The sequence below is a fragment of the Lissotriton helveticus genome, chromosome 2_2, assembly GCF_964261635.1.
Source record: "Lissotriton helveticus chromosome 2_2, aLisHel1.1, whole genome shotgun sequence".
NCBI classification, from domain to species: domain Eukaryota; kingdom Metazoa; phylum Chordata; class Amphibia; order Caudata; family Salamandridae; genus Lissotriton; species Lissotriton helveticus.
In genome coordinates this window covers 291,017,746-291,043,284 of record NC_136060.1, presented here as the reverse complement: position 1 = coordinate 291,043,284, position 25,539 = coordinate 291,017,746, and the positions used below count along the sequence as shown (strand labels likewise).

At 49.0% G+C, this 25,539-nt stretch overlaps 1 protein-coding gene across 1 annotated transcript in view; it reads left to right on the top strand.

Moving 5' to 3' along the window:
- Positions 1-2,969: 2,969 nt before the first annotated feature.
- Positions 2,970-25,539, top strand: part of CLRN2 (clarin 2) — a 124,933-nt gene continuing 102,363 nt past the window's right edge. The window contains exon 1 of the mRNA XM_078678976.1: positions 2,970-3,222. Within this exon, the coding sequence (XP_078535102.1) occupies positions 2,970-3,222 (253 nt within the window). The remainder of the gene's footprint in view (positions 3,223-25,539) is intronic.

Below are 25,539 nucleotides of genomic sequence, written 5' to 3'. Positions count from 1 at the left end.
AAGTTGAGGCTGAGCTCTAATATCAACGGAGTTAAGAATCAGTCAATCCCACAATGGGAACAGTAAATATTCAAAGGTCCACACCATGCAAAGAAATCCACTGAAATGAGGACTATTTGTAAGTATTGTTTCGAGCTTTGAAGGATCCAATTCAAGTAACACAGAACATCCGTATATGGGGCACATCTCTCTATGCCCACAAGGTTGTAATACACCTCAAATGTAGAAATCCTGTTGGCCTTCAAAGCAAAGCAACGAAACCGGCACCACGACCCACGATACAGGAATCCTAACTTTACTACTACTAAATCCCTTTTGTGAATACCGAAAGTCGTAAAGTTAGGATTTTGTCTCAGTTTAGTAGGAGTAAAGTTAGGAATCCTAACTTTACTACTACTAAATGCCTTCTTTGAATACCAAAAGTAGTAAGTTTAGGATTTTGTCCCAGATTACTTTAGTGAATTGGGCCCATATCTCTCCAAGGCTGGGCAGGATGAGGCTGCCGGTACTACAATATGCAGATGATACTGTAATAATGGACCACCCTAGAGTTGGCCTTCGGGGGACCTAGAATGTGCTGGATTGTTTCAACCAAGATAACCAGTTACTGGTCAATCAGGGGAAGACCAAGGTAATTGTGTTTGGGAAACACCAGCACAAAAAGCAAGCCCATTGGTTCATTAGAGATCTGCGAATCGACATAGAAGCAGCTTATAGCTACCTTGGGGTCTGGCACTCAGAAAGGGCCGATCAAATATTCACCTAAAACATCTCAAAACCACGGCCAACAAAGTCACCTATCTGCTCAGACAACTTAGCCATCATTTGCTAAGTCCAACAGCTGAGCCAATATTGACAGTTTTAAGAGCAAAACTGCTTCCTGCCATCAGTTATGGTCATCTGACCTTTCCCGGAGAGCTGGACAAGTTCCTAAACATTACTCAAATTAAGTCATACAAATCAATGCTGCAAATTCCACGAGCAGCAGGGAAATCAAGGTTAAGATTAGTGCTCGCCTTCGGAGGCTGGACCTGATAGGTCAGGGGGACCTGATAAAGTTATGCATTAAGACCTTGAGGGCTCTGAAAGACTCACTTAGATATCAACTAGGGTCTGTCCTCGAGGAGACAGGTACAGCCTGGCAAATCAGCCTCGGCCAGGCCATTACCACCTTAAGGATAGAGACAGCAAGCCTACAACTATCAGAAATTCCTGAATCCTCTTGAAAGAAAGCGGTGAATAAGCAGGTCCTGGAAATATCATTTGCTCTAGATATCGAATCCCTCAACCCTAGTCCGCTCACAGAGCCACTGGGAAAGTCATACATTTTGGGAAAGGTTCAACCCTACCTGCGGGAGGACCTGTCAGTGGACGCTCGCAGGAAGATACTCTGCATGAGACGTATCACTCTAGGTATCACAGACTTTAATCCAGCATAGGCTCTTAAGGGGATGAGCATCGAGTGCAGGCTATGCCCCTATGTTAAAGAATCCTGGCTGCACCTTTTTTGCTGCTCCCCCAAATTGAATAAAGATCGCCGGCGCCTCCTTCGCCCGCTGCTCATTGCAAACCGAGCAAGGACTGGTAGGGAGGACTCAGCTTTGTGTTTCTCAGACTCAACGGCAAGAAACTTAGCAAGATTGGGGAAATGTATGCACATAATTAGGAGTGACATAAAGGAGACGTCTCAAGGAGAGGGAGCTCCTGTGTTAGTCTGATGGTACCTCCTCCATCTCTTGCTATCTGCGTTTCACAAAGTGGTGATTGTGGCCGGGGGACCCTGAAAAGAACCAGTAGTCTATCTTTATAATTTTTGAATTTTTTACTGCCCTAGTTTTGAACTACTTCTAAAATAAAACCCAGAGAATGTGTACAAATAAACTGAGAAATGCAAGCCTTCATAAGGACAATGGCACTGAAGAACTGGGGTGTGGGCAGGGGTCTGAGTTGAAATTGTTTTATGAATTGTTTTATTTTAATATATGCCGCTTCTTTTTTACTGTAATGATTTTAATTAATTGAACAGTTAATAATTTAATGTCATGTCAAGTTGCAGTCTATGATCTATAGGTACTGGCACGTAGGTGTGCACAGTTGTGCTAACTCGAACACACTCTGCCAAACATGTATGTGCGTTGGGCGCACCTTGTTTGGAGCATGTGTTCAAACCTTACGCACTTCAACCTACCTCTCCCGCATACATCATACAACACCCTTCCTACCACATACTTCGCACATTGTACGGGGAACCAATGGAAAAAGGAGCGCTTGGCGGCCTTGTCCGAGACATGAAGCGCTGTACCGGTGCTCCAGTCTAACACATATTCTCAGGGTGGCAGCAGAATGGCAAGCTGGTAATGACGTAGGCACGATGTTGCAGTAACTCTATTTTGCAATTTTATGAGCATCTTGCAGTGGTTTGACAGTGGTGACATTAAGAAAGCGATCTGGAGTCACCCATGCATAGATGTTCCACACAGCTTCGCTGTCACTAAAATTCATGTTCCCAATTTTCAATTTCCTTTTCTGCGCCTGTAAATATTTGGGACATTCTAATTTGCGTGACACCCTGACTGGCAGCGAGATTGTGTTTACGTGCCTCGTGCCCGACAAGGAATAGCTGTAATCCGAGCGTCTGACGGCGGAGGCAATGAAGCCGCCCAGTGAAACAGTAGTGGCGCAGAAGAGATGGGGTTACACTACGCCCCGGTGGAAGCCGCTCCGCGCTGTTATTTTCTGACAGGGTTTTCTTGCCCCAGCGACGCAGGACGTCATCCTAGCAGCATTTTTCTTCGGACTAGATATACCCCTGTTTTAACTACTTCTTCTCTAGTTTTTGAGACATGGGCTTAAAAACGGCATATTTCCAGGAACTGGCATCTTGCGTTTGTCCCGCTCAGCACCGCCGCAGTCTTCGCGAACATCCTTGCCCCACAGCAGCCTGAACATGATCTCCTGAAACACCTAGGATGCCAGGCTGTTTCAAAAAGACCCTGTTTTCCATGGTTTCGGCTTTAAGTTTTGCCTCTTTTCTGACCATAACTGTTGCTATGGGAACCCAAAAGTGGATGACTGGGAAAATCCTCTGTCAGACGGGAGTGGACCTGGTCAACGCCTCCGACCCGGAGCTGCACAAGTTTGTTGGAGACATTTATTATGGACTTTTCCAAGGAGGCAAAGTGCGCCAGTGTGGGCTGGGCGGGAGGCGCTCCAAATTCACAAGTAAGTAAAGGTGTGGACTATTGCAGCCCGGAGAGGCGAGCTCTGAGGCGCACTGCAGTCGCGCCTTTGTCTGCATCATGTCGTGCTAAATAAATTAGTGCCCGTAGCTCCTTTTACTTGGCGTGTTCGCGGCTCTCAAGTGTAAAAGGCTAGTTGCGTCCCGAGGGGGACTTAATGATGAATGTATTAATCAATGGAAGCCCCTCGTGGATTATAATGGTTAGAAAGAGAGTGGTCTTTGCTTGGATACATACCTGTATGTATATATGCTTGTCGTTCTTTCACACATGTACTGCATTTGGGTTGAATTAATAATTTATACATAAGGCCACCTCATCTTGAGGAATGGACTCTGGTTCCACCTTCCTTCATACTGTCCACGCCCGCACACTCTCCTCCTGGACAAGAATTCTGTGCATGACGTTTTTCTAGTATAGTGTTCGCCTCCCTTGTGCTATAGTGAATACATATGCTTCCAATCCAAGAACTTTATTACAGCACCGACCCCTGTAAATATAAATCTACGAATCTATTGATCTTCTTGTGTCCTTATGCAATGCTTACTCTCTGATAACACTCTAAACATAAAAAGCAAATGTGATATCTTCATGCAATCTCTGTAACACGCTCTAGCGTTCTCCTTGATTGTGTCCAAGCTACAGAAAAACCTAAAGAACAAGCATTTGCAATGCAATAGGTCTCGCATTTACGAGAGTTTTAGCTATTGGCATTGTAAAAGCCAATACAGTTTATTTATGTGTTTTTATACAGATAACTAAAATGCATTGTCATTTACAATACCAAAAGCTTAAACTCTTGCAAATGCAAGACCTATTGCATTGCAAATGCTTGTTCTCAAATGCTGCTAGAACATAAGGCATATCATTGGGTGACAAAAATAGCGCTATGTGTATGCATGAAAAGAGATCCGGTTGAGCAGCATTGGTGGCGCACCGTCCATTTTGTAAGTGTATGTGAAGAACTAGGTGTACTGGGGTAGAGGGATGTGTTGAGGTACAAGCACAATAACCAGTGTGCACAGAAGACCTGCAGGTCCGAAGCAGAGCAGTAGGAGACCTGGGTTTGCTCATTTTGTGTGCGGGCGAGGATTGAGAAGCACTGCCAGAGATGCATTGTTTTACCAACACAGTGCCCGGTTCACAGCCTCTGAGCTTCATGAAGCATAACCGGCGCTGTGCTGCAGCAGCGACGTGCATTGTTTTAACATAGTGCCAGGTTCACGGCCCTGAGGTTCATGAAGCGTAGTGGGTGCTGTGCTGATAAAATGCACGTGGCCCCTTATGCACCCACAGAAGTGTCCGTAGTAAATCTTTTTTAAAAGGGTACTGCCAACTTACTTAAGGATAAGGCGCAACGTCGCAGTGTGCCCTGCTTGAAGTTCTTTCTGTTAATCTAAAACCAGCAGGATGGAGGCAGCTGCAGCCAAGGTGGGGAGCGAGCGTTTGCATATATGAAGACCAGCTGTTCAGATTACGGAGGAGACCAAGCAAGCGTGGGTTTCATCGAGTTCCTGAATCTAAACCAGCAAAACAAGTGCTCCGACAGTTATAAATAACTTGACCAGTAACACAACATGTAACCGGGGCAGTCCTCATGGGAGGTTGCAAAAGTTAATAAGATCTGATCTGCTGTGATTGGAGGGGACAAGGGCTCGATCCAGACTGGTGAACCTGTGTCTGTACTGAGTGTAACTTAGATTTAGTTTATACATTAGAGGGAAAGCATCCACGTCAAACCCTTTCACTAATGACACGTCACTCTTACCTCCGTAGTGCTTTGCTTTCTTAACACTGTAAAGAAATGAAGCGAAGGCGCTAAAAAATACATTTCAGTTAAGTCAACATTAAATTACAAAACTCTGAATATCTCACCAGTTGTTGGAAAATGTGATCAGAAAAGCGGATGTTTCTTTGAGAGACTGAATGAACAAGGGAATGAACCTCAGTGTAAAAACATACGCATCATGGCTGTGCCGGGCCGCCGCGCTGCCCGCGACGACCCGGAAGCGGTTGGGAAGCCGGCCAATGCCAGCGCGGCCCCAACCGGAAGTCCCGCCCCATCGCGCCGAGAGACAGAGAGAGCTGCCCGAGGAGCCACGAAGGCTCCGCATTGAGTCCCGGTCCCGAGATGGGGGACCGGGTGAAGAACGGCCGGGCGCATGGGGAAGGCGGGGCTCTCATGTGGTGAGAAAGCCCCGCAAAGCGCTACCGCCACCCGGGAGAAGGAGCCGCCGCCGAGCACCGCCAGGTAAGTTGAGTGAGAGGAGGGGTGAGTGGGGGTGGGGTGTACGCGTGTGTGTGTGTCTGTTTGAATGTGTTTATGCATGCGTCTGTCTGTCTGTGTGCGTGTGTGTATGTTTAAGGGGGGGTGCGTGTGTGTATATGCAGTGTGTGGATGCCTTTGTTTGTGCGCATGCGTCAGTGATGACGTGCGCGCTCACGAGGTGGAATCGCCTGCAGAAGAAATTCGTAACACTCTGCTGTCCACATTCCCCTTCATTCCCCAGAAAGCGGCAACATAAGTTGTCTCCCTAGACAGCAAAAGCTTTCGCTTTTGCTTTCGTCTAGGCGAGACCTAAAAAGTGATTAAATATCCACAAATATAACCAAGGGGACATTAAGTAAAGAAGCTCGTTTTACAAAGAAGAGAAAGACATTTATAGCGCAAATGCAGCACTATGGCTGAAGGACGTCGACATTCGCCCTATTTGTTAATATAGGTGGGAGTGCAATATTCTATCTGTAATATGTTATAGATAGATATACATATATAAGAACAGTGCAAACGCGCATAGATTCCCTGTGCAACTCTCTCTCTCTTACATGGCTACTTTCCCCATACATATGAAGGTATGCTTCCCAACAAGAACCACGACCATGGCACCCATACTCCTCTCTGTGGCACAGAAGGGCAACCAGCCAAGAGGTTGCCTACAGTTTGCAAAGCTCTCACCTGACGTCGCCAAAGGGTGCCCCAGGAACCCCCAATGGCCTGCCACTGTGATAGCTTTTCACAGGGTGACTGCCACACAGTCAGGAAACACACTTGAGGCCATGGCTCTGTGCAAGGTATATGCAACATATAGACATTAAGGAGGGCACTGGGTTCCTGGAGAAGGTGGGTGCTGTCAGTGGCTGCACCCTAATAGAGGCACTGAGGGCCGCTCTCTTGGTAAAGATTAAAGCTATAGGCATACAGCAAGATTTAGGCTTTTGAGATCACAGCTTTCCCATCGAAGATGGAATGCATACATCTACTCTGGTGGTATATATCAAACACATCATTGTGTTTATTGTGCAATGGCTGCCCCACACTAGCCAACCATGGCAAACACATATTATGTCCCCGTTTCCTAAAACGGAATCACCTGTTGGGTCCTTGAGGAAGGCCTGTTTGACAGGAAGCCATAACATGTCCATGTATCACACCTGACACCTGAATGTGAAAGGAAAATCAAACAAGCATTTACAATGCAACGGTCTCGCGTTTGCAAAAGTTAGAGCTATTGGCATTGTAAATGACAAACTTTTTATTTATGCGTTGGTTTTGAAAACAGAAAAATAAATGGCATTGTCATTTACAATGCCAATAGCTTAATCTCTCCCAAATGCCAGACCTATTGCATTTGCAATACAATAGGTCACGTATTTACGCGAGTTTGGGCTATTGACATTGCAAATAACAATGCGTTTTATTTATGTTTCAAAAACCAAAACATAAATAAAAGGTCTCTCACACTGCTGTCTCTCACACTGCTGTCTCTCACACTGCTGTCTCTCTCACACTGCCGTCTCTCACACACTGCTGTCTCTCACTCTGCTGTCTCTCTCACACACACTGCTGTCTTTCTGACACAGAATGCGGTCTCTCACACTCCAGGCACAGCAAGCCACATCCAGACACACCGAACTACGAGAGACTTGCACCGGCATGCCACAGACTCACCCACCCATCACACACCCCTCTAGACACACCGACTTACCACAGACCTATCTAGACACACTGCTGTGCCACAAAGTCACCGAAACACACCGACCTACCGCAGACCCCTCCAGGCACACCGACCTACCACAGATCCATATACACACACTGCTGTGCCACAGACTCACCGACCTACCACAGACTCACCCAGACACACCGACCCACAGACCCATACAGACGTCACCGATACAATCACTACATGCAGTCAGTCACCCAGGCATACCGTAGCCGAATCCACTCGCATAGTTCACAAACCCACACCAACAATAACACAAACACACATACCTCTTCTGAGTGCACTGCTCCATGGATGGACAGACTCACAGACCCGCGTGTGTGACCCTAGCTTGAGCTTACCAGCGTGCGCGCCCACTGACTGCACTCATGCACACACCAACGGGAGCACAGTGTTCTCACTGCACAGTCGCACACACCAACGGGAGCACACTGTCCTCGTACACAGCTGCACCCACTATTGTCATGTTTGTGTGCTTGTCAGTCGTGCACTGGTCCTTACCTGTCAATATTGTTCATATAAACTAAAAATATGTGACCTACTGGCCAATATTTCACAAAATGTATTTGCAAAGGTGTAGTACTGGTCAGTAATAATTGTGTTATTTATATCGGCAGAGATCTGGGGGGTTACTGGCAATTATTGTTAAAAATAAATGATAGAAGGTGAGGCCTTGTCAGTAATGTTCAAAGGAACACAGAGCAGATACAGCACAGGTCAGAAGCAACGCAAGTCATGTGGGCAACTAATCAGTTATGTAAAGGCCAGGTCTGTTTGTTATTCACATGTTCTGCTTTACTGTAAAGCACTCTGATGCCTCCGGCCCATGTTAGCGCTATATGAAATCACAAAAGTAAATAAAATGTTCACATTAAAAACATAAAGAGCGCACAGTCCAGGCCAGCATCGATCATAGTAACGCGAAGAATTAATCGCGAAGAATTAAATGCACTGTACCGTATTGTTCTAGTTAGTGCTGTTGATATTGGTGGGAGCAGTGACGGGGGAGGCTGGGTGATGTTGTGGGGCGGGCTTGTGGATGGGCCAGGGGAAGGCCGCTGTCCCTGGGGACGGAGAGGCTGCAGGAGGAGGGAGTGGGAGGGAGTGACGGAGGAGGCTGGCTGAGGATATGGGAGGAGAGCTCATTCCTCGCCTGGACTGGGGAACAGCCGGGGTCTGCCGAGGCCCAGAGACACACAGCGCAGCAGGCTGGCACACACACACCACACCTTGCACACATGCTGACTCGTGCTTACACACACACTGACACTCATACACAACTTGCACACACGCTGACACAAACACACAACATAACTTTTGCACACACTGACTCGTGCTTACACGCATGCCGACACACAACTTACGGACACACTCACAACTTGCACACAGGGGACACTCACACCCACCACTTAATCACACGCTGACAATTGTGCCCACACCCATACTTGCACACCGGCACGCTCATGCAAGCACCCACAACTTCCCACACACTGACACACCTACATTTTGCACACACACGGACTAATGGTTGTGTACACACACACACACACACAGACACACCTACAGCTTGGCATAGCCAAGGCTCTCACATGCTGGCACCGCTCGTTGCTCTCCCTAAAGAGCCCAGGGGGACCCGATAGGCAGAGATCCCCATTTAAACCTCGCTGTAGGGTGCAGCGCTCTCGTGACAGATCCTGCTGTATCCCCTCTTCTATAATGCTGTGTGATATTTGCTAAACTTCAAGTGCAGCAGAGAGTTGCCGTTCATGTGTGTAGCGGATCTTGCAGTCGTTTCTTATGTGAAGCTTACAGGGGTTTGTCCCAGTGTGGAGCGTCCGTCCATATGTGTAGCACAGGTTTGTATTTGCCCCCACGTGCAGCGGAGCGGGCCAGTTCGTGCGCGCCCGTGCATCGTGCTATGTGTAGACCCTGCGCGTGACCGTCTGTGACCAGTAATCATCTGTGGGCACAGCAGACCTTGCAGGTAGTGACGCTATCTGTACCGTGGCTTAAACGTATTTGTCTGTATGTGACAGTATTTTTCTACTGATTAGCAGAGCTGCAGGGATGCGTACATATGTGTAGCATCGCTTTGAGGTATTTCTCCGTGTCTAGCTGATTTGTCCCTATGCATAGCAGATAGTGCATATATGTATCCAAGCTGCTTCTATTTGTCCGTCCGTGCAGCTGGTTCCGGGGACCTGTCAGTATATTCAGTAGGGGTTGCATGTGATTTTTTTCTCGTGTGAGCGGCAGAGATTACGGTTTCTCTCGTGTGTGCAGCGGGGCGGCACATGTTCGCCGTCCTGCCGTGTCCCACGCCACAGAGATGGTCTTGTAATATCCCAGGGGGACCCGATAGGCAGAGATCCCCGTTTAAACCTCGCTGTAGGGTGCAGCGCTCTCGTGACATATCTTGCTGTATCCCCTCTTCCATAATGCAGTGCATATATGTATCCAAGCTGCTTCTATTTGTCCGTCCGTGCAGCTGGTTCCGGGGACCTGTCAGTATATCGGGGAGAACAGACTTTAGTGAAAGTGACACGTTCGTAGAAACAGTTGTGCTGTGGGAAGCACAGGTTACCATGAGTGCGCATCCACCACCGAGCTAGATCCAATGCCAAGCACTGCCCCTTACAGACCCCCATCCCAGCCATATCCCAGGAGTGGACACTCGGAGGCTTCTGTCGGCGGGAGTTGGTTTCTAAAGCTTTTCTGATGGGGAGCAGGCCCCAATCTTACTCTGCAGACTCATTGTGGGGATGGGGGAGCAGCCCAGGGCCCTGTCCCCTTCGAGTCTGCTCCACCTTTGTGATGCGGAGCAGTCCCGGGCTCACTGGAGACACATTGTCCGGAGGGGGGCCGTGTCCCCCCCTCACCCGAGTCTGCACCTCCTTTGTCATGGGGAGCAGCCCCAGCTGCCGGAGACGCTCTGGCCGGGAGGGCTCTAGCATCCCCCCGCCCTGTCTGCGCCCCCTTTGTGATGGGCAGAAGGCCATGGCCCTCTGATCTCTTTGAGGGCTTGGGCCGAGAGAGCCGGCACTAAAGGCCTCGTTAGATGAGGTGGGCACACCCTGTGCTCTCCTAATGACAGCCACCCCACAGAGGCTCTTCCTACCCCTCCCTCCCTTCACGGACCAGCATACCTCACACCCAGCTCGCGCTCCACCCCGAACTTGTTATTTTGCGCTCGGCCAGTGTTTCATAACACTCCACACACGCCCAACTTGTTTTAGGTAATACCAGGTTTCTAGTCACCTGTTTCCTTGACATAAGAAAGTTTGCAAATTAAGGACGGGTAATTTGCAAAAGTCATCATTCAGCCCTTGGTGTAAAGCCAGGTTGTTCTTTGTATGTGTAAAGTTACCCCTTGTTAATACAATTTGTTTCAAACTGCATTTTAAAAAAAATGTGTGGCAGCCACAGGTCAAAATACATGAAAACGACATCTAAAAAAATGTAAATCGAGAACATTTGACAGTTTCAGCGAGGCGGCCTCCTGTTGAATATTTGAAGAACACATCCCTCTAGCCATGTTTTGGAAGGAAGTGCCTATCTCCCTAGCAAAAACAAAAGTGAATTCAGTGCTATCTTTAAATATCATCTTGTGGATGTATTCAATGTTAAAGAGGAACCCAAGAACATAAGATGCGGATGGCCATATTCACCGCATAGAAAGTACTAGACAGGCTCTTTATGCAGCTTCACTATAATGGCCGATGGCCGTGCATAGGAATGAGTGAATGAATAAACAACACCGACACAAGCGCGGCCTTACATTCGGGACCAAGGGTTCCGGATAAAGCTTTTTCTGTCGATAGAACGCAGCTGTTCGCAAGGCATTGCAAATAGGGCAGTGGTCTCAAAATATCGTGAGTGTTTATCTGCCCCTCTGCCGGGCACTATGACATGTTAATTGACTTCCATGTGAAGGTGCTTACCAAGCAATTACATGTTTTCTCGCAAAAATGTAGGACTTGTCCAGTTGTCACAGACCAATCAAACCAAATAATCATACAGGAACCAACCAGACAGAGAGACATGGTGTGCATGCGGGGCTGGCACTTCTTAGAAGTGCTGACACCAGAAGCTCCATTGAATGTTTCTGTCGCGCGCGCTGCTCGGCTGGTGTAAAAACTACGGTCTGTCGTTCAAATCAAAAAGATGGTCCATAATTGAGCGCTGATGGAAAGTCCCTGATTTCTGATGGAAATCCTGACCCAGGGCAGGCAGTGGAAATGGAGGAATGACCACTTCCATGGAGATCGACCCGCCCGCTCCAGCTCCACGAAAAAATGGCGGCCGCGTTGCCGAGAAAAAAATAAAATAAACAACCGCCCACCGCCGCATGACGATCGCAAAGGGGCGGGATGAGTAAAAATCGCCGGAACGCCCACGAATCTGCTCCGACAATGACGGACAGATCTCTCTTCCAATGGCTAGCCTCCATTTATGGAGCTAGCCAATGGAACAGAGAGGCGGGACAAAGCCCCGTACTGCTAAAACATAAGATTTCGCCTGCACGAACACTGCTGCGCAGTGCTACGCCAGGCGAAACCTAAAAAGGGAATTTGTAGAGTGTAAAACTGCAATTCTCATTGAGATTCACCCTCCGCCCATGTACAGGTTAGGTGTGCAGTTCAGTTACATCAACCGCTGTTGCTTTGGTTATAAACAGACAGCGTCCACTGATGACAAATCAACACCAAGTAACCTCCTGCCCTTACTGCAGTCTCAGAGTGAATCACCCGCTCTTGCTGAATTTCAGCTCCACACTACCGGGCCTGAAACAAACATTCTATCTGAGAAAAAGCACCATTGCTGCATTTTTCCCAAACTCTATTCGGGAATGACCACATCATTTGTCAATCACGAGGGGCCACGTTAGGAGTGCAGCATAATCTCAGTTGGTAATTGTGTTACAGGTAAAGGCCAGGTGCGCGGCCACCACACCATTCTGAGTTTTCTGGCTTGGAATGAGGCACAGAGTGATGAACTGGAGGCTTCAGGTATGAATTATACTTGCTTTGCCTTTTTTCGAACATTGCTTTCCATGCACATTGCACTATGTGAAAGAGAAATATATCTGATTTACAGTAATTACTTTGAAACTCTGAATCCCAATCCGGGCATGAACAGGAGGTTTCCACAAAAAGAATTTGTAAACCAGTTGTATTGAGGCATAGTGTGTTGAACAGGCCACATTGTAAACTAGCAAACATTATACTAAAATATTTAATAAAAAAGACAAGGTAATGATGTGAAACGGTCCTTAAGGTCTTTTTAAAAGAGAGTTAGCCTTATCTGCTAAAACTAGGATTTGTTAGGGCCTTGCTAATGTTGCTTAACCTGTGCTACATAAAAACAAACATTGACATAGCCAGTACGCTACACTGTAAATGGTTATGTTAATACTTTTTTCCTTGCACAGGTACCGTGGACGCCTGCTCATCAGCATCAGCTATCTTTAAATGGGCATGTTCAAAGATAACAAATACATTCAGAAATAGTCACAGTGGATGCCTGTGACTCCATGATGGCTATCTTTGACTGCGTCTGTAATATTTGAACAAACCCATTCAGAGATGGCTGCAGTGGAAGTATGCACATCCACAGACACCATGGGCATTAAGTTGCCAAAATGCCAGGGGAAGTGGAAGTTGCATCACATAATTTTTCTTAATCCCAATGACATCACAATAACTGACTTTGCTGAAGTTAAGAAACTCTTAAGAGCACATTGTATAATAACACAATTTGCTAACAGAGATATCCATTTTATATATCACCTACATTTCAAACATAATGCTGGCATGATAGGAACATTAAACATTTATATTTTTATTGCATGAAAAAAATATGTTTGAAGAGCAAAATATAGTACCACTAAAACACAAAATAACATTGGGAAGCGAAATTATGTATACCTCGAACTGTCAGGATTTAATAGTGTCCCTAGTGTATACCTGTGAGAAAGTGCCATCTTTCATGCATTGGTATGCCCCCACTTTTTGCTGAACTGCTGATGTGCTTTGACTGAGTGTGCCGTAGGCTCCTGCCAACCAGGTGCCCAGGGTCTGTGTTCCTTCCCTAAAGCTGTGTTGAAACAAAACCCAATTGGCCTCTCTGGCCACCTATCAGTCCCTAGTAAATGGTACCCTAGGTACCCAGGGCATGGTGACCAGAGAAGACCCCTAAGGGCTGCAGCATTTATTGTGCCACCCTTGGGGGCCCTGTACCCTGACACCCACACACTGGCTTTGTAGGCTGAGTGTCTAAGTACAGAGCTAAACAGAGAGTCGACATGGCACACATCACTGTGTGCCATGCCCACAACCCCACTGCCCTGGCATACATCATTCGCCCCTCTACCTGGGTGCCTTATGCCAGTGGTGTGGGCATAGGCGCATGAGCCCTGTGCCCCTACAGGATCCAGGGCCATTCCTGGGCACTGTAAGTGCAGTGCTGCCATTTAAGAGTATATGGTGCTGAGAGGTCGTCATTACGAACTCCACAGCGCCATGATGGCTTCACTGAAGACTGAGAAGTTTGGTATCAAACTGCTCAGCACATTAAACCCGCACTGATGCCAGTGTGAGGTTTAATTTAAGATGCACCAGAGGGCATCTTAGAGATGCCCCTGGAACCTAACCTACAATCCAAGTCTGGACTGAGAGGCTGCCTAGGCTGCCACACAGCAGACATGTTGCTGGACCTCTGGGTGGAGAGCCCCCCGCTCTCCTGGGCCTGCAACAATGCACATCCTGGGCGAGGTGCTAGGTCTCCTCCCCCAGGATGGGCAGTGGGAAGCTTCAAAGGCCTGCCGCCTCTGTGAGCTTCTCCAGACCATTTGCTGTACCCAGCAACTGGCCCCCCCCCAGTTCTGGAGATGAAGATGGGGAGCCCTGCCCAATCACAGCTAGGTTCCTGCCCCCTGCCCACAGGAGAGGAGAAGACTAGGGGTGTACCCACCCTAGGACAGGGACCTATTAGTCCCTGCCCTTGCCCAACCTGTAACGCCCCTAAATTCAGTATTTAGGGGCTCCCTGAACCTTCCTTCCGGAGATCTAGTTTTAAAAGACAAGAAGAAGAACAAGAAGAAGGATGACCTGCCGTGCAGCTACTAACTAAGTGACATCGACAACTGACTTGGCCCCAGCCCTAGCGGCTTGTTGATCCTTGAACCTGCTCCTGTTTAACCCCTGAGTCTCCTGTGGGCAGCAACCTCGAGAACCCCGGAGGACCTACCTGCCATGACCCTCTTAGAGACTGAGACTCCTATGAGCAGAGGCTCTGCTCCAACAGCAACACCCCTGGTGCCAGCCAGGAACCGCAAATCCAGCCCTCTCTGCACCCACCGAGTCCAGCCCGTGCCCGAGTGAACCACGACCACGAGGACGTCCCCCCGGCGACTGGGACCCGAAATCCAGTGCCCAAAGACCCTCCTCGACGAACCAGACGACGCCTGCAGCCTCAGAACCAGAGACCCCCCAACCTCGACCAGCTGAGGGTAAGATTCCTGACACCAAAAACACCCCTGCATCCGGCTCCCTGCAGCCCCCTGTACCTTCCTCTGGGGTACCTACCTCTTCTCCAAGATCCCAACTTACCTTTTCAAGTGGTGGTCGCACCTGCAGCCTTTGTTCCCTTTTTACCTTTTCCATTGAATAACATTGGGCGCCCGATGGCTCAAAAGCACCCTACACCCAGCCGCCAGAGTGCCGCTGGAAGTGCAACTACTACCCTACTCTACTTACCCACTTGCCCTGAGTAAGTGACCAGGAGCTTAGCTCCCACAGCCGTGTGGCCTGCTTGCTTGCAGCCACCAACCAAAGGCACCCTCCCGTCCATTGGATAACATTGGGCCTACCTACCTCTGCACCTGGCTACCCCTGTGCCGCTGAGGGTGTACCAACTGTACCTACCTGACCCTGGGGCACCCCTGACTCTATGCCCAGAACCTTAACTTCACCAGTCGAGTACTCTCCTGGAAACAGATAACTCGCTTTCCTGCCATAGGATAACATTGACTGGTATGACTCGAAAAATGTTCTACGTGTGAAGTTTTGAAGCTCTAAAATATTCCTATAAAAATCAGTTGAATACCGAATTCCAAAGTACTCTGTGATCAGGAGAGAAGCCAGAACTGTACCTTGAAGCCCAGTTCTGAGCCGCAAAAGTAATCCTAACCGGGTTTACTAGTAACCCGTATTTTGTCTGCTTTTCTATGAAATTTCTTCTGTCTACTTTTGAAAACTTGAAATATTCCTTAAAAATCGTACCTACTGGGGAGGAGCCGAGCAGGCGACCAAGATGGCCGCCTGAAGATCGGCTCCGGCCGGCCCCGCTCCACCGGCTCGCCAGTCTGCTGACTATCCTGTCCCCTGACCCGCGTTTCGGGCGGGGGAACTTAAACGGAGCTCGCGGAGACATCTCCGGTCTTTCCTGGTGCCCGACAACCGCGCTGCGCCGCCTGCAAGATTGCGGCCTGCTGCTGCAGGAAGCCAGGTCCTCGATTTCCAGCGCCCCCCGGCCGGAGTTTGTCAACATCGGCCACCGGGGCGGCCTTGTGCCGGCCCGGTCGGCGGTCGTGGGGGTTGCTGGCTGCTGCTCTCTTGCTGCCTCACCTGCTTCTCTGGGCCCCCCCTGGAGGAGGGGGGTCCGTGAAATAAAGACCTGGTGTGTGGTGGTCCCTTTACAGGCCCGGGACGTCGGTCTGGTGGGGTTGTCGGCCCCCGCGGTCGCTGCTGTGGCTGGGTCCGGGGCTGCACTGAGGCCTGCCTGAGGGTCCCTGGTGGGGAGCCCTGGAGACGCCTCCGCTGAGGCGGCAATTCCGGATTTCTTAGTGGTGTAGGGCGGGAGACAACCGGTCTCACCCTGTGTTCAGGGGTTCCCCGGAGGTGAGCCATAACCTGGTAGATGTGCCCAATGGATCCCGGGGGTCATTTGCGACGACGCGGGGTCCCCAGGATTGATGCGGAGCCCCGCAGGTGAGAGATACTGAATTTGGGCAGCCCTGCATTCCCGGTGGGCCTTCGCCGGGGTTATTTGGAGGTGCTGACTGCGGTACAGGTGGTCCTGGAGGATATTCACCTCGGTGGTATCGACTGCTGAGAGACTGACCCTGGGCCACTGGATTGGGTCGGCCCCCTGTTGGGGAGACGGTACACGCACTGATCTGCTGGATACCCCCCGAGTTTCATTCCGGATCTCGACGGAGGTCGCCTGGAGTGCGACAAGATGGCGACGAAGACGGATTCGGAAAAATAGCTGCCTAAGACCGTCAGGGGAGGCAGGCAGGTGCAGTCTAATAAGCTGGACAGGTATACCTTGCCTAAGGGGTCACCTCAGGAGTCTAAGAGGGGACCGGGCGGCAGCGCCGACGATCGTTCCGCAGTGGAGGAACCAACCTTAACAGACCTCATGGCGGCTATCAATGGGGTCCGGACGTCCCTGGGCCAGAAGATGGAGACTCTGGATACAAAGCTTGATAGAAATGGGGCTGATCAGGGCGGACCTCTCAAAGGCGAACGAGAAGGCTAAATCGCTGGAGGTGAAGACAACGAGTCTTATTGATGATGTGAACCAGTTGCGGCAGGAGGTACGTGATCTTCGGACATCTAGAGAGAGCACCGATCGGCGGCTGGATGAGTACGAAGGGCGGGCCCGACGCAGTAATGTTCTCATCCTGGGTGTCCCGGAGAAGGCAGAGGGGCATGCCATGGATCTTTTTGTGGAGAACCTTATCCTTAATCACCTCAAGCCAAAGCGCCTCAGTAAGTTTTTTAACAAGCCCACAGGGTGCCGGGCGGCAGGCCCCGGGTTGGGGGCGAATCCCAGACCGATCATTGCCCGAATCCTTAATTTTCGTGACAGAGACGCTATCCTGCAGGCGGCTCGTGCGGCTGATCCTTTGGAATTCGAGAATGCGACGCTCCTGTTCTTTCCGGATTTTACTCAGGCCGTGCAGAAACAAAGGCAGAGGTTTGTCTCGATCAAGAAGAAACTGAGAGACAAAGGCATGAGGTACGCCATGATGTTTCCTGCCCGTCTTCGAGTGGAACTTGATGGGAAGGCCTGGTTCTTCGATAATCCTGATGTGGCTGCGGACTGGTTGGGTAATATACAGCGGCCGGACAAAGAGTCCTGCGTCCAGGGGGAAGCTGAGGAACAATGACTTGGTTTAGCATGAGTTCAGCAGGGGGCTATGGATAGTTGTTCCGGGGGGTGTTTCAGCGGGGTTCGAAATTGGATTTCCTGCTGAATTGTGTGCATGATGTCATTGAGGAATCTTAGGGTGCAGGGGTGTCCGCAAAGAGTCGGGAGGGGGGGGTTGGTGGGTCAATTTGTAGGCCCTCCTCTGTGTTCTACTTTTAGATTTTTGTAGGTTAGTTGGGGGCGACAGGCACATTTCTAGTTGGGGATGAGCGAAAGCTGTATGCAGGGGTGCAGGGAGGCGGGTTCGAGGGGGGTCCCGGGTGAATTTGCATTTCATTGTATTTTGTATTATTGTATGTTTTTTTTTTTAACACTGGGTGCCATCATGCTATCCTGTTCTTTCTTGGAATGGTGATGTCCTCCGTTAAAGGGGTGGTGGAGATCTCCGCATTGAGTTCGAATGTGAATGGGCTGGGGGATAAGATTAAGAGGGGTATGGTTGGCCAGTTGATTCGGAGACAATACCCAGATGTGGTGTGATTGCAGGAAACTCACCTTATGGGAAAGCGGTGCATGGCTCTCCACAGAGGGGGCTATAAGTTGGTTGCGCATGCTGGTTTTACGACCGGGTCGAGAGGGGCTGGGATTTTGATTAAGAACACCTTCCCGTTGGCCATACAGGCCATATGGACCGATAATAGGGGTAGATATGCTGGCATTTCGGGGTTGTGGGAGGGGAGAACTGTAACTTTGATGGTTGGAGGCTTAAAAACCCCAGTGATTCTCAATACACTCATGTTTCGGCTGCGCACAAATCCCTTTCCAGGATAGACTATGTACTGGTGCCTGCGGCCCAGGCTGCGTGGCTCCGGGAGGTGTGGCACTTGGCTAGGGGGGGTTCGGATCACTCACCTATTTGGATCAGTTTAGACCTTGGCGGGCGTGATGTGGCCCGGGTTGCACTTATTAGTACTTGGCGGTTCTGAGACCCAGCGGCAAAGAAGGAGATTGTGAGGGTGGCCGATAGATATTTTCAAGAGAATGTAGACTCGGTAGACTCCAATGTTCCCTATGGGAAGCGTATAAAACTGTCCTTAGAGGGGAACTGCTATCGTATATTTCCGGAAAGAAGAAAGAGGGGCGTGCTGAGATTGATAGGGTGGAATCAGAGTTGCTTGCGTTGGAGCGGGAGGTGTCGCTTGTTTCCATGTCGGAGGGACTGCATCCTTTGCGCCTCCTTAAGGATGAGTACCGGAGCCTGGCCCATGATAACGCAAAGTCACAATTGGCAGATACCCAGAGTAGGATGAACACGGGGATAAGGCCGGGAAGCTGATAGCCTGGTTGGAGAAAGGGGATTGGGCATCGCGGTTGGTTCCGGTGCTGCAGCCTACTGGGTCAGATAAAATCATGAACCCGCAGGAGATTGTGGACGTGTTTGCTGGTTATTATAGGAAGGTGTATGCGGCCGAATGTAAATACTCGGAGTCCGAGAATGCAGACTTGATCCGTGACATTCCGATGCCCACTCTGTCGGACGAGGACGTGGAGTTCCTTGACGCTCCCCTCACAAATTACGAGGTGGCGCAGGCGATTAGAGGGGTTCGTTCTGGTAAGGCTTCTGGCCCTAATGGGCTCCCCGTTGAGCTCTACAAAGTGAATGCGAATAAGTTGGCTCCCTTCGTCAAAGACATGTTTGTGGAGAGTAGGGAGAGGGGTCAGCTTCCATATGATCAGCGTGTTGCGAATATCATAGTCCTGCACAAGGAAAGCAAGCCGAAGACCGAGTGTTCTTCATACCGGCCGATCTCATTGTTAAATGCCGAACCAAAAGTCTTGGCAAAACTGTTGGCGACCCGTCTGGTAAAGGTCATCACGACGCTGATTCACCCAGATCAGTCAGGTTTTATGCCCCGCCGGAATACGGCTCTTAATCTGCGCAAGTTACATGGGGTTCTCGGAGGGGCATCTCAAATACACGAGCCAATGTTTTTGTTTTACTTGGATGCTACCATGGCATTCGACAGAGTGGAATGGCCCTATCTTTTTTCCGTCCTGGGCAAGATGGGCATAGGCTCGGAATTTGTTTCTTGGGTCCGCCTTTTATACTCCGGTCCACTGGCCCGAGTAGTTGTCAATAACCATAGATTGGCCGATTTTGCATTGGGGAGGGGCACCAGACAGGGATGTCCTCTTTCCCCGCTGTTATTTGCATTGGCACTCGAGCCGCTTGCGGCTTGGGTCCGTTGGGACAGGTCGATTCGGGGGCTTAGATGGACGCCCGAGTGGGAGGACAAGATATCGGTTTATGCGGATGATATTTTGTTGTATTTTACCTCCCCTCGGACTTCGCTCATAGTATTTTTAGACGTTCTGGAGGTGTTTGGAAGATATTCCGGCTTCGCCATTAACTGGACGAAGTCGGTCCTTTTTGTCTTGAGTGGTGATCCCCCGGAGGTTCCTCCAGGTTGCCCGTTTAAACTGGAAATGGAGGGATTTAAATATCTTGGCATTTTTGTATCCTTGGACCCTCAGAGTAGGTTCTCCAATAACCTGTTGCCGCCCCTGGTACGGCTCAGACGTGATGTGACCCGATGGAAATCGCTTCCGCTCTCCCTTCTCGGTCGTGCTGTTCTGTTTAAGAGTAAAGAGTTTAAGTCGTCGTTTCCTATATGCGCTCCAAAACTCCATGGACCCAAAATTGACGATGCCGTGGTATGACGGGGGTATCGGTCTGCCTAATATCCGTAAGTATTATTGGGCGTCACAACTGGCGGCGGTTAATCAGTCCATCTATGGCTTGCTGCTGTATCCCGGCCTATGCTATGGACCACGGTCAGGTTCCCGGGGGAGAGTTTACTAGGGCACTGTATGCTAGGCGTGGACGTTTTCCCCTGATGGGACCAGCGGCGGTTGCTGTTCAGGTCTGGCACGAGGCTAACCGCTCCCTTAAATGGAAGGGGAAGATCACACTGGCTACACCTCTCTGGAACTCTGAACGCTTGGGAAGTTTATGGAAGTCCAAGGGTTTTGACAAATGGGACCTCATTGGGATTTCCCGAGTAGGAGATCTCTGGGGTAAGGATGGCATCCTTCCATTTGAAACTTTGCAGGAACGGTATCAACTGCAAGGGAGTGAGAGGTTTCGTTACCTCCAGATTAGGCATGCGCTGCTTGCTGGTATTCCCCGGGAATCGGCACTCCCAGAGGCTTCCCCATTGGAGGATCGAGTGTTGGACGGTCATCTTCCAACAAAGACGATTTCCTTGATTTATAAAAAACTAGTTAGTCACACAGAGGATCCACTAGTGGTTCTTAGGGACCAATGGACAGCTGATGGACTGATCCTAGATGATGAAGACTGGAGGGAGGCTGTGGCCTCTCCGAGGGTCCTTGCAATCCAAATGAGACTCCGGCTGCTTCAATTAAAGATCCTCCATCGCTGCTATGTTACTGGCCCACGAATGGCGCGAATGGGGTTGGCTGCGAGCGACGCATGCAAGAGAGGATGTGGTGAGGTTGGAACGTTCTTTCATATGTTATGGGACTGTGCTCTCATTCGGGGGTATTGGTCTGCTATTCATGCAAAGGTACGTGAGGTGTGGGGAGTCAGCTTTGAGTTGGACACACGGCAGTGTCTCCTGAATGTTTGGGATCCAACTGACCTCTCGTCCCATGGAAAGGTGTGGGCCACATTGGCCTGCGGTATTGCCAAGCGTAATGTTGCCCAATTGTGGGGGGCGAATCAGCCGCCTACTGTTGGAAAATGGATGGAAGATTTGAATTGGTGTATGTTTAGAGAGCGGGCGGTGTATGTGGCCAGGGGGAGACCCAAGAAATGGGGTAAAATTTGGGGGCCCTGGAATATGTAAAGGGGTGATATATGCGCTCCTCCTGTCGCACCGGACGATCCAGTAATGTCAGAGGACCCCTGAACCCGAATGTAGTTATTTCTGCTGTATTTCTTTGATCAGGAGGACATCTATATATGTAATGCGTGTTAAGATACAACCCAGTGTATTTATTGTATGTGTTTATGATTTCCTTTTGTGTGCATTAATAAAAAGAATTTAAAAAAAATCGTACCTACTACTGAAACATAATTACTTACCTGTCTTAAGTAGAGATCCCAGTGCTGGACCTAGGAGCCCAGTACTGGATTACAAAAGTAACGAGAACGTACTTTACCTGTAACCTGAATTTTCTCCCATTGGATAACATGGCTAGATTTTCACTGAAAAGTTTCTAAGTGTGAACTTTTAAAATACTTTTATATGCCTCAAAAATCATTGCAATAACCAAAACATTTTTACTAAACTATTTTCAGCTTAGACCCCAGGGCTGAATCTAGGATCCAGCCCTGGAATTACAAAAGTAACTTACAAAGTAATCAACTGCATTTTTTGTAGAAAAACCCATTGAGCTCAATGTTAGATTGTGTTTAGAATTGTGTTGCCTACTGCAACCCCTGTACCTGTTGTGTTTACAAAGTTATTTTCTTTCTGCAAAGTCATTACTTGAGATCACTCACAATTGAGAAAAGTATATTTTTTATACCTATTGGTTCTAAAAATAAAACAACTATATCTTTTGATATAAAAACAATTGGCCTGGAGTTCAGTCCTTGAGTGTTTGAAACCTTTTGCTGACTGAGTGTGTACAACAAATGCTTTACACTGTCCTCTACTACTGCCTTACTGCTCGACCAAGCTACCACTTTTGAGAGTAAGGTGAGCCCTGACTTTAACCTCTGTTATACCTCTGGGGTTGGTGGTCTCTATACACACTATACCTCACTTTGGTCCAGTATATATAGAGCCTCTTTCTCACATTGGTGGATCAGCGGTGGGATACAAACTTGCATTTGTTGGACTAATTGGTTACGATCTGATCACGCGACAGAACTCATAAATTGCCTTTAGAAATCTGAAATGGGTTTTTCCAAAATACTAAAAGACTGGTAGGGGCTTGCTTAAAGTCCCAGTAGGATTTTAGAAAAATAAAAGTCACTATAGTCAGGTTAGAGGGTTGGAACTATCAGGTTATGATGTCTCAACAACCCCCAACTATTAGTGAAGGTAATATGGCACAGGACCTGGTGGAGGAGCTCGACCTCACACCTTACTTACACTTACATTTCAGAGAACTAAGGTCCTTATGCAAACTGAAAAATATACCTATGGGCCTGCTTCCAACTAAAGTAGGGCTCCAGGAGCTCTTGGCTGAGTATGCTAAAGGCCACCCCTCTGAACAGGATGATGACCAGTCAGACGAAGAAGAGGTGTTAGAAGAGGAGGATAATTCCCCCCCCCCCAAATCACCTCTGTATCCTTAATTCTAAGAATCAGACTTTGGGACCCTAGGACCTACACAGGTGGGCCAGGCCCCAGAGAAGACATTGGGACTAGTCCCAGTGAAGAGGACAGCTTGTTAGCCAAGCTGGCCAAAAGATTAGGTCTAGAGTCCAGACTCCTGGCTCTGGAAAAAGAAAGGAAAGAGATGGGCTTAGCCCCTATCTCTGGTGGCAGCAATACCAATAACAAGGATACAGAACAATCTTATGGTCCTAAAATCCCCAAAGGGATTGTCTCTAAATTTGAGGAAGGTGATGATATCACCAAGTGGTTCACAGCCTTTGAGAGGGCTTGTGATATGAGAAAAGTAAAGAAACCTCTCTGGGGGGCACTCCTGTGGGTACTGTTCTCTGGTAACCGCAGAGACAGGCTTCTGACCCTCTCTGGATCAGATGCAGGGTCCTATGACCTCATGAAGAAAACTCTGATTGAGGGATTTGGGCTCACTACTGAGGAGTACAGAATTAGGTCCAGGGGGCTCACAAAACCCAGACCCAATCATGGATAGATTTTGTAGACTATTCAGTCATGGTTGGTTAACTGGACACAATGTGCATGACTTTTCTGGACTTTACAATTTGTTTATGAAGGAACACATTTTAAGTAGTTGCACAAATGAAAAGTTGCATCAGCATTTGGTAGACCTAGGTCTAATTTCTCCCCAAGAATTGAGAAAGAAAGCAGGCCATTGGGTCAAGACTAGGGTGACTAGGACAACCACTGGGGGTGACCAAAAGAAGGTGGTTACAAAACCTCCCTGGGAGAAAGGTGGTGAGAATCCCCAAGATAAAAAGTCTGAGTCTTCCAAAGGGGCCCAAAAATCTGTACAGGGGGGTGGGTCCCAAACTACTCCCTATGTGCCTCAGCCCTATAGGGGGAAGAACTTTGATCCTAACAAGGCCTATTGTAACAACTGTAAGAAGCTGGGATATTTAACTGTAGACAAAAACTGCCCCCACAACAAAGCCCCTAAGGCACCCAGTACAGCTACTCCAGGGACAGCAAGTCTACAGATGGGATCAGAGGAGTGCCCAGAGCAAATCTGGGAATACACTCAAGCTAGTCTAGTGTCCTTGGGGGAAATGGAGTTTGCCAATGCAGCTGGGTTACCACCCAATCTGAAAAAGTATTTGCAATACCCCTCTATAAATGGAACTAGAATAGAAGCCCTGAGGGATACAGGTGCCAGTGTCACTATGGTGAAAGATAGACTGGATTCCCCAGAGCAATACTTGATTGGGAAAACTTACCCAGTCACCAATGCTGACAGTGTTACCACTAATCGCTCTATGGCTGTGGTGACACTAGGTTGGGGGGAGGTTACTGGCCTAAAACTAGTGGTGGTCTCTCCACAGCTACCAGCTGACTGTCTGATTGGAAATGACCTGGAAACTTCAGCCTGGGCTGAAATTGAGCAAATAACCCATGCAGCCATGCTGGGTATTCCTAGACTGGTGTGTATGCAAACCAGAGTACAGAGCAAAAAGAAGGGTGAACAAGTAGGTTTGGAGCCTAAACGTATGGCCCAATCAACCAAGAGAAAAAAAACAAGAAGACTGGGGGACCAGCTTCTACACAGCAAGCCTCTCAGGACCCCTCTCCTCAGGGAGAGGGCTTGGAAACCCTAGAGGGAGCTCTGCCCATGAAGCTTGAGCCTTACCAGGTTGGACTCCTGGGCCCAGGGGGACCCACTAGGGAAGAGTTGTGCCAAGGTCAGCGAGACTGTCCCACTCTTGAAAGCCTGTGGCAGCAAGCTGTTTCAGAAGCACAGGGAGATGTCAGTGGTACCCACAGAGCTTATTGGGAAGAGGGATTACTCTATGCTGAGGCAAGAAACCCCACTCCTGGAGCCAGCAGGAGAGTGGTAGTGCCACAGAAGTACAGGGAGTTCCTCCTAACTTCGGCTCATGACATCCCCCTAGCTGGACATCTGGGGCAAAACAAAACTTAGGAGAGGCTAGTCAGCCACTTCTACTGGCCCCAGATGCACCAAAAGGTGAAGGAGTTTGTGAGCTCCTGTGTTACCTGTCAGGCCAGTGGCAAGACAGGTGGCCACTCAAAGGCCCCCCTGATGCTACTGCCAGTGGTGGGGGTCCCCTTTGAAAGGGTATGGGTGGACATTGTGGGTCCACTGGAACCTCCCACAGCCTCAGGGAACAAGTTCATTCTAGTAGTAGTGGATCTTTCTACTAGGTACCCTGAAGCAATTCCCCTTAGGGTTACTACAGCCCCTGCAGTAGCCAAGGCCCTCTTGGGTGTCTTCACCAGGGTAGGGTTTCCTAAGGAGGTGGTTTCAGACAGAGGTTCCAACTTCATGTCTGCTTACCTGAAACACATGTGGAAGGAGTTTGGGGTGCAGTACAGGTTTACTACCCCATACCATCCACAAACCAATGGCCTTGTTGAGAGGCTCAACAAGACATTGAAAGGTATGATCATGGGACTCCCTGAAAAACTCAAAAGGAGATGGGATGTCCTGATGCCATGCCTGCTTTTCGCTTATAGGGAAGTGCCACAGAAGGGAGTAGGGTTTTCCCCCTTTGAGCTTCTGTTTGGTAATCCTGTAAGGGGACCACTTTGTCTTGGGAAAGAGGGTTGGGAGAGGCCTCTCCAAGAACCCAAACAAGACATTGTGGAATATGTGCTTGGCCTAAGGTCCAGAATGGCTGATTATATGGCAAAGACATCCAAGAATCTTGAGGCCAGCCAGGAGCTTCAGAAGCACTGGTATGACCAAAAAGCTGCACTGGTTGAATTTCAACCTGGGCAACAGGTGTGGGTTTTGGA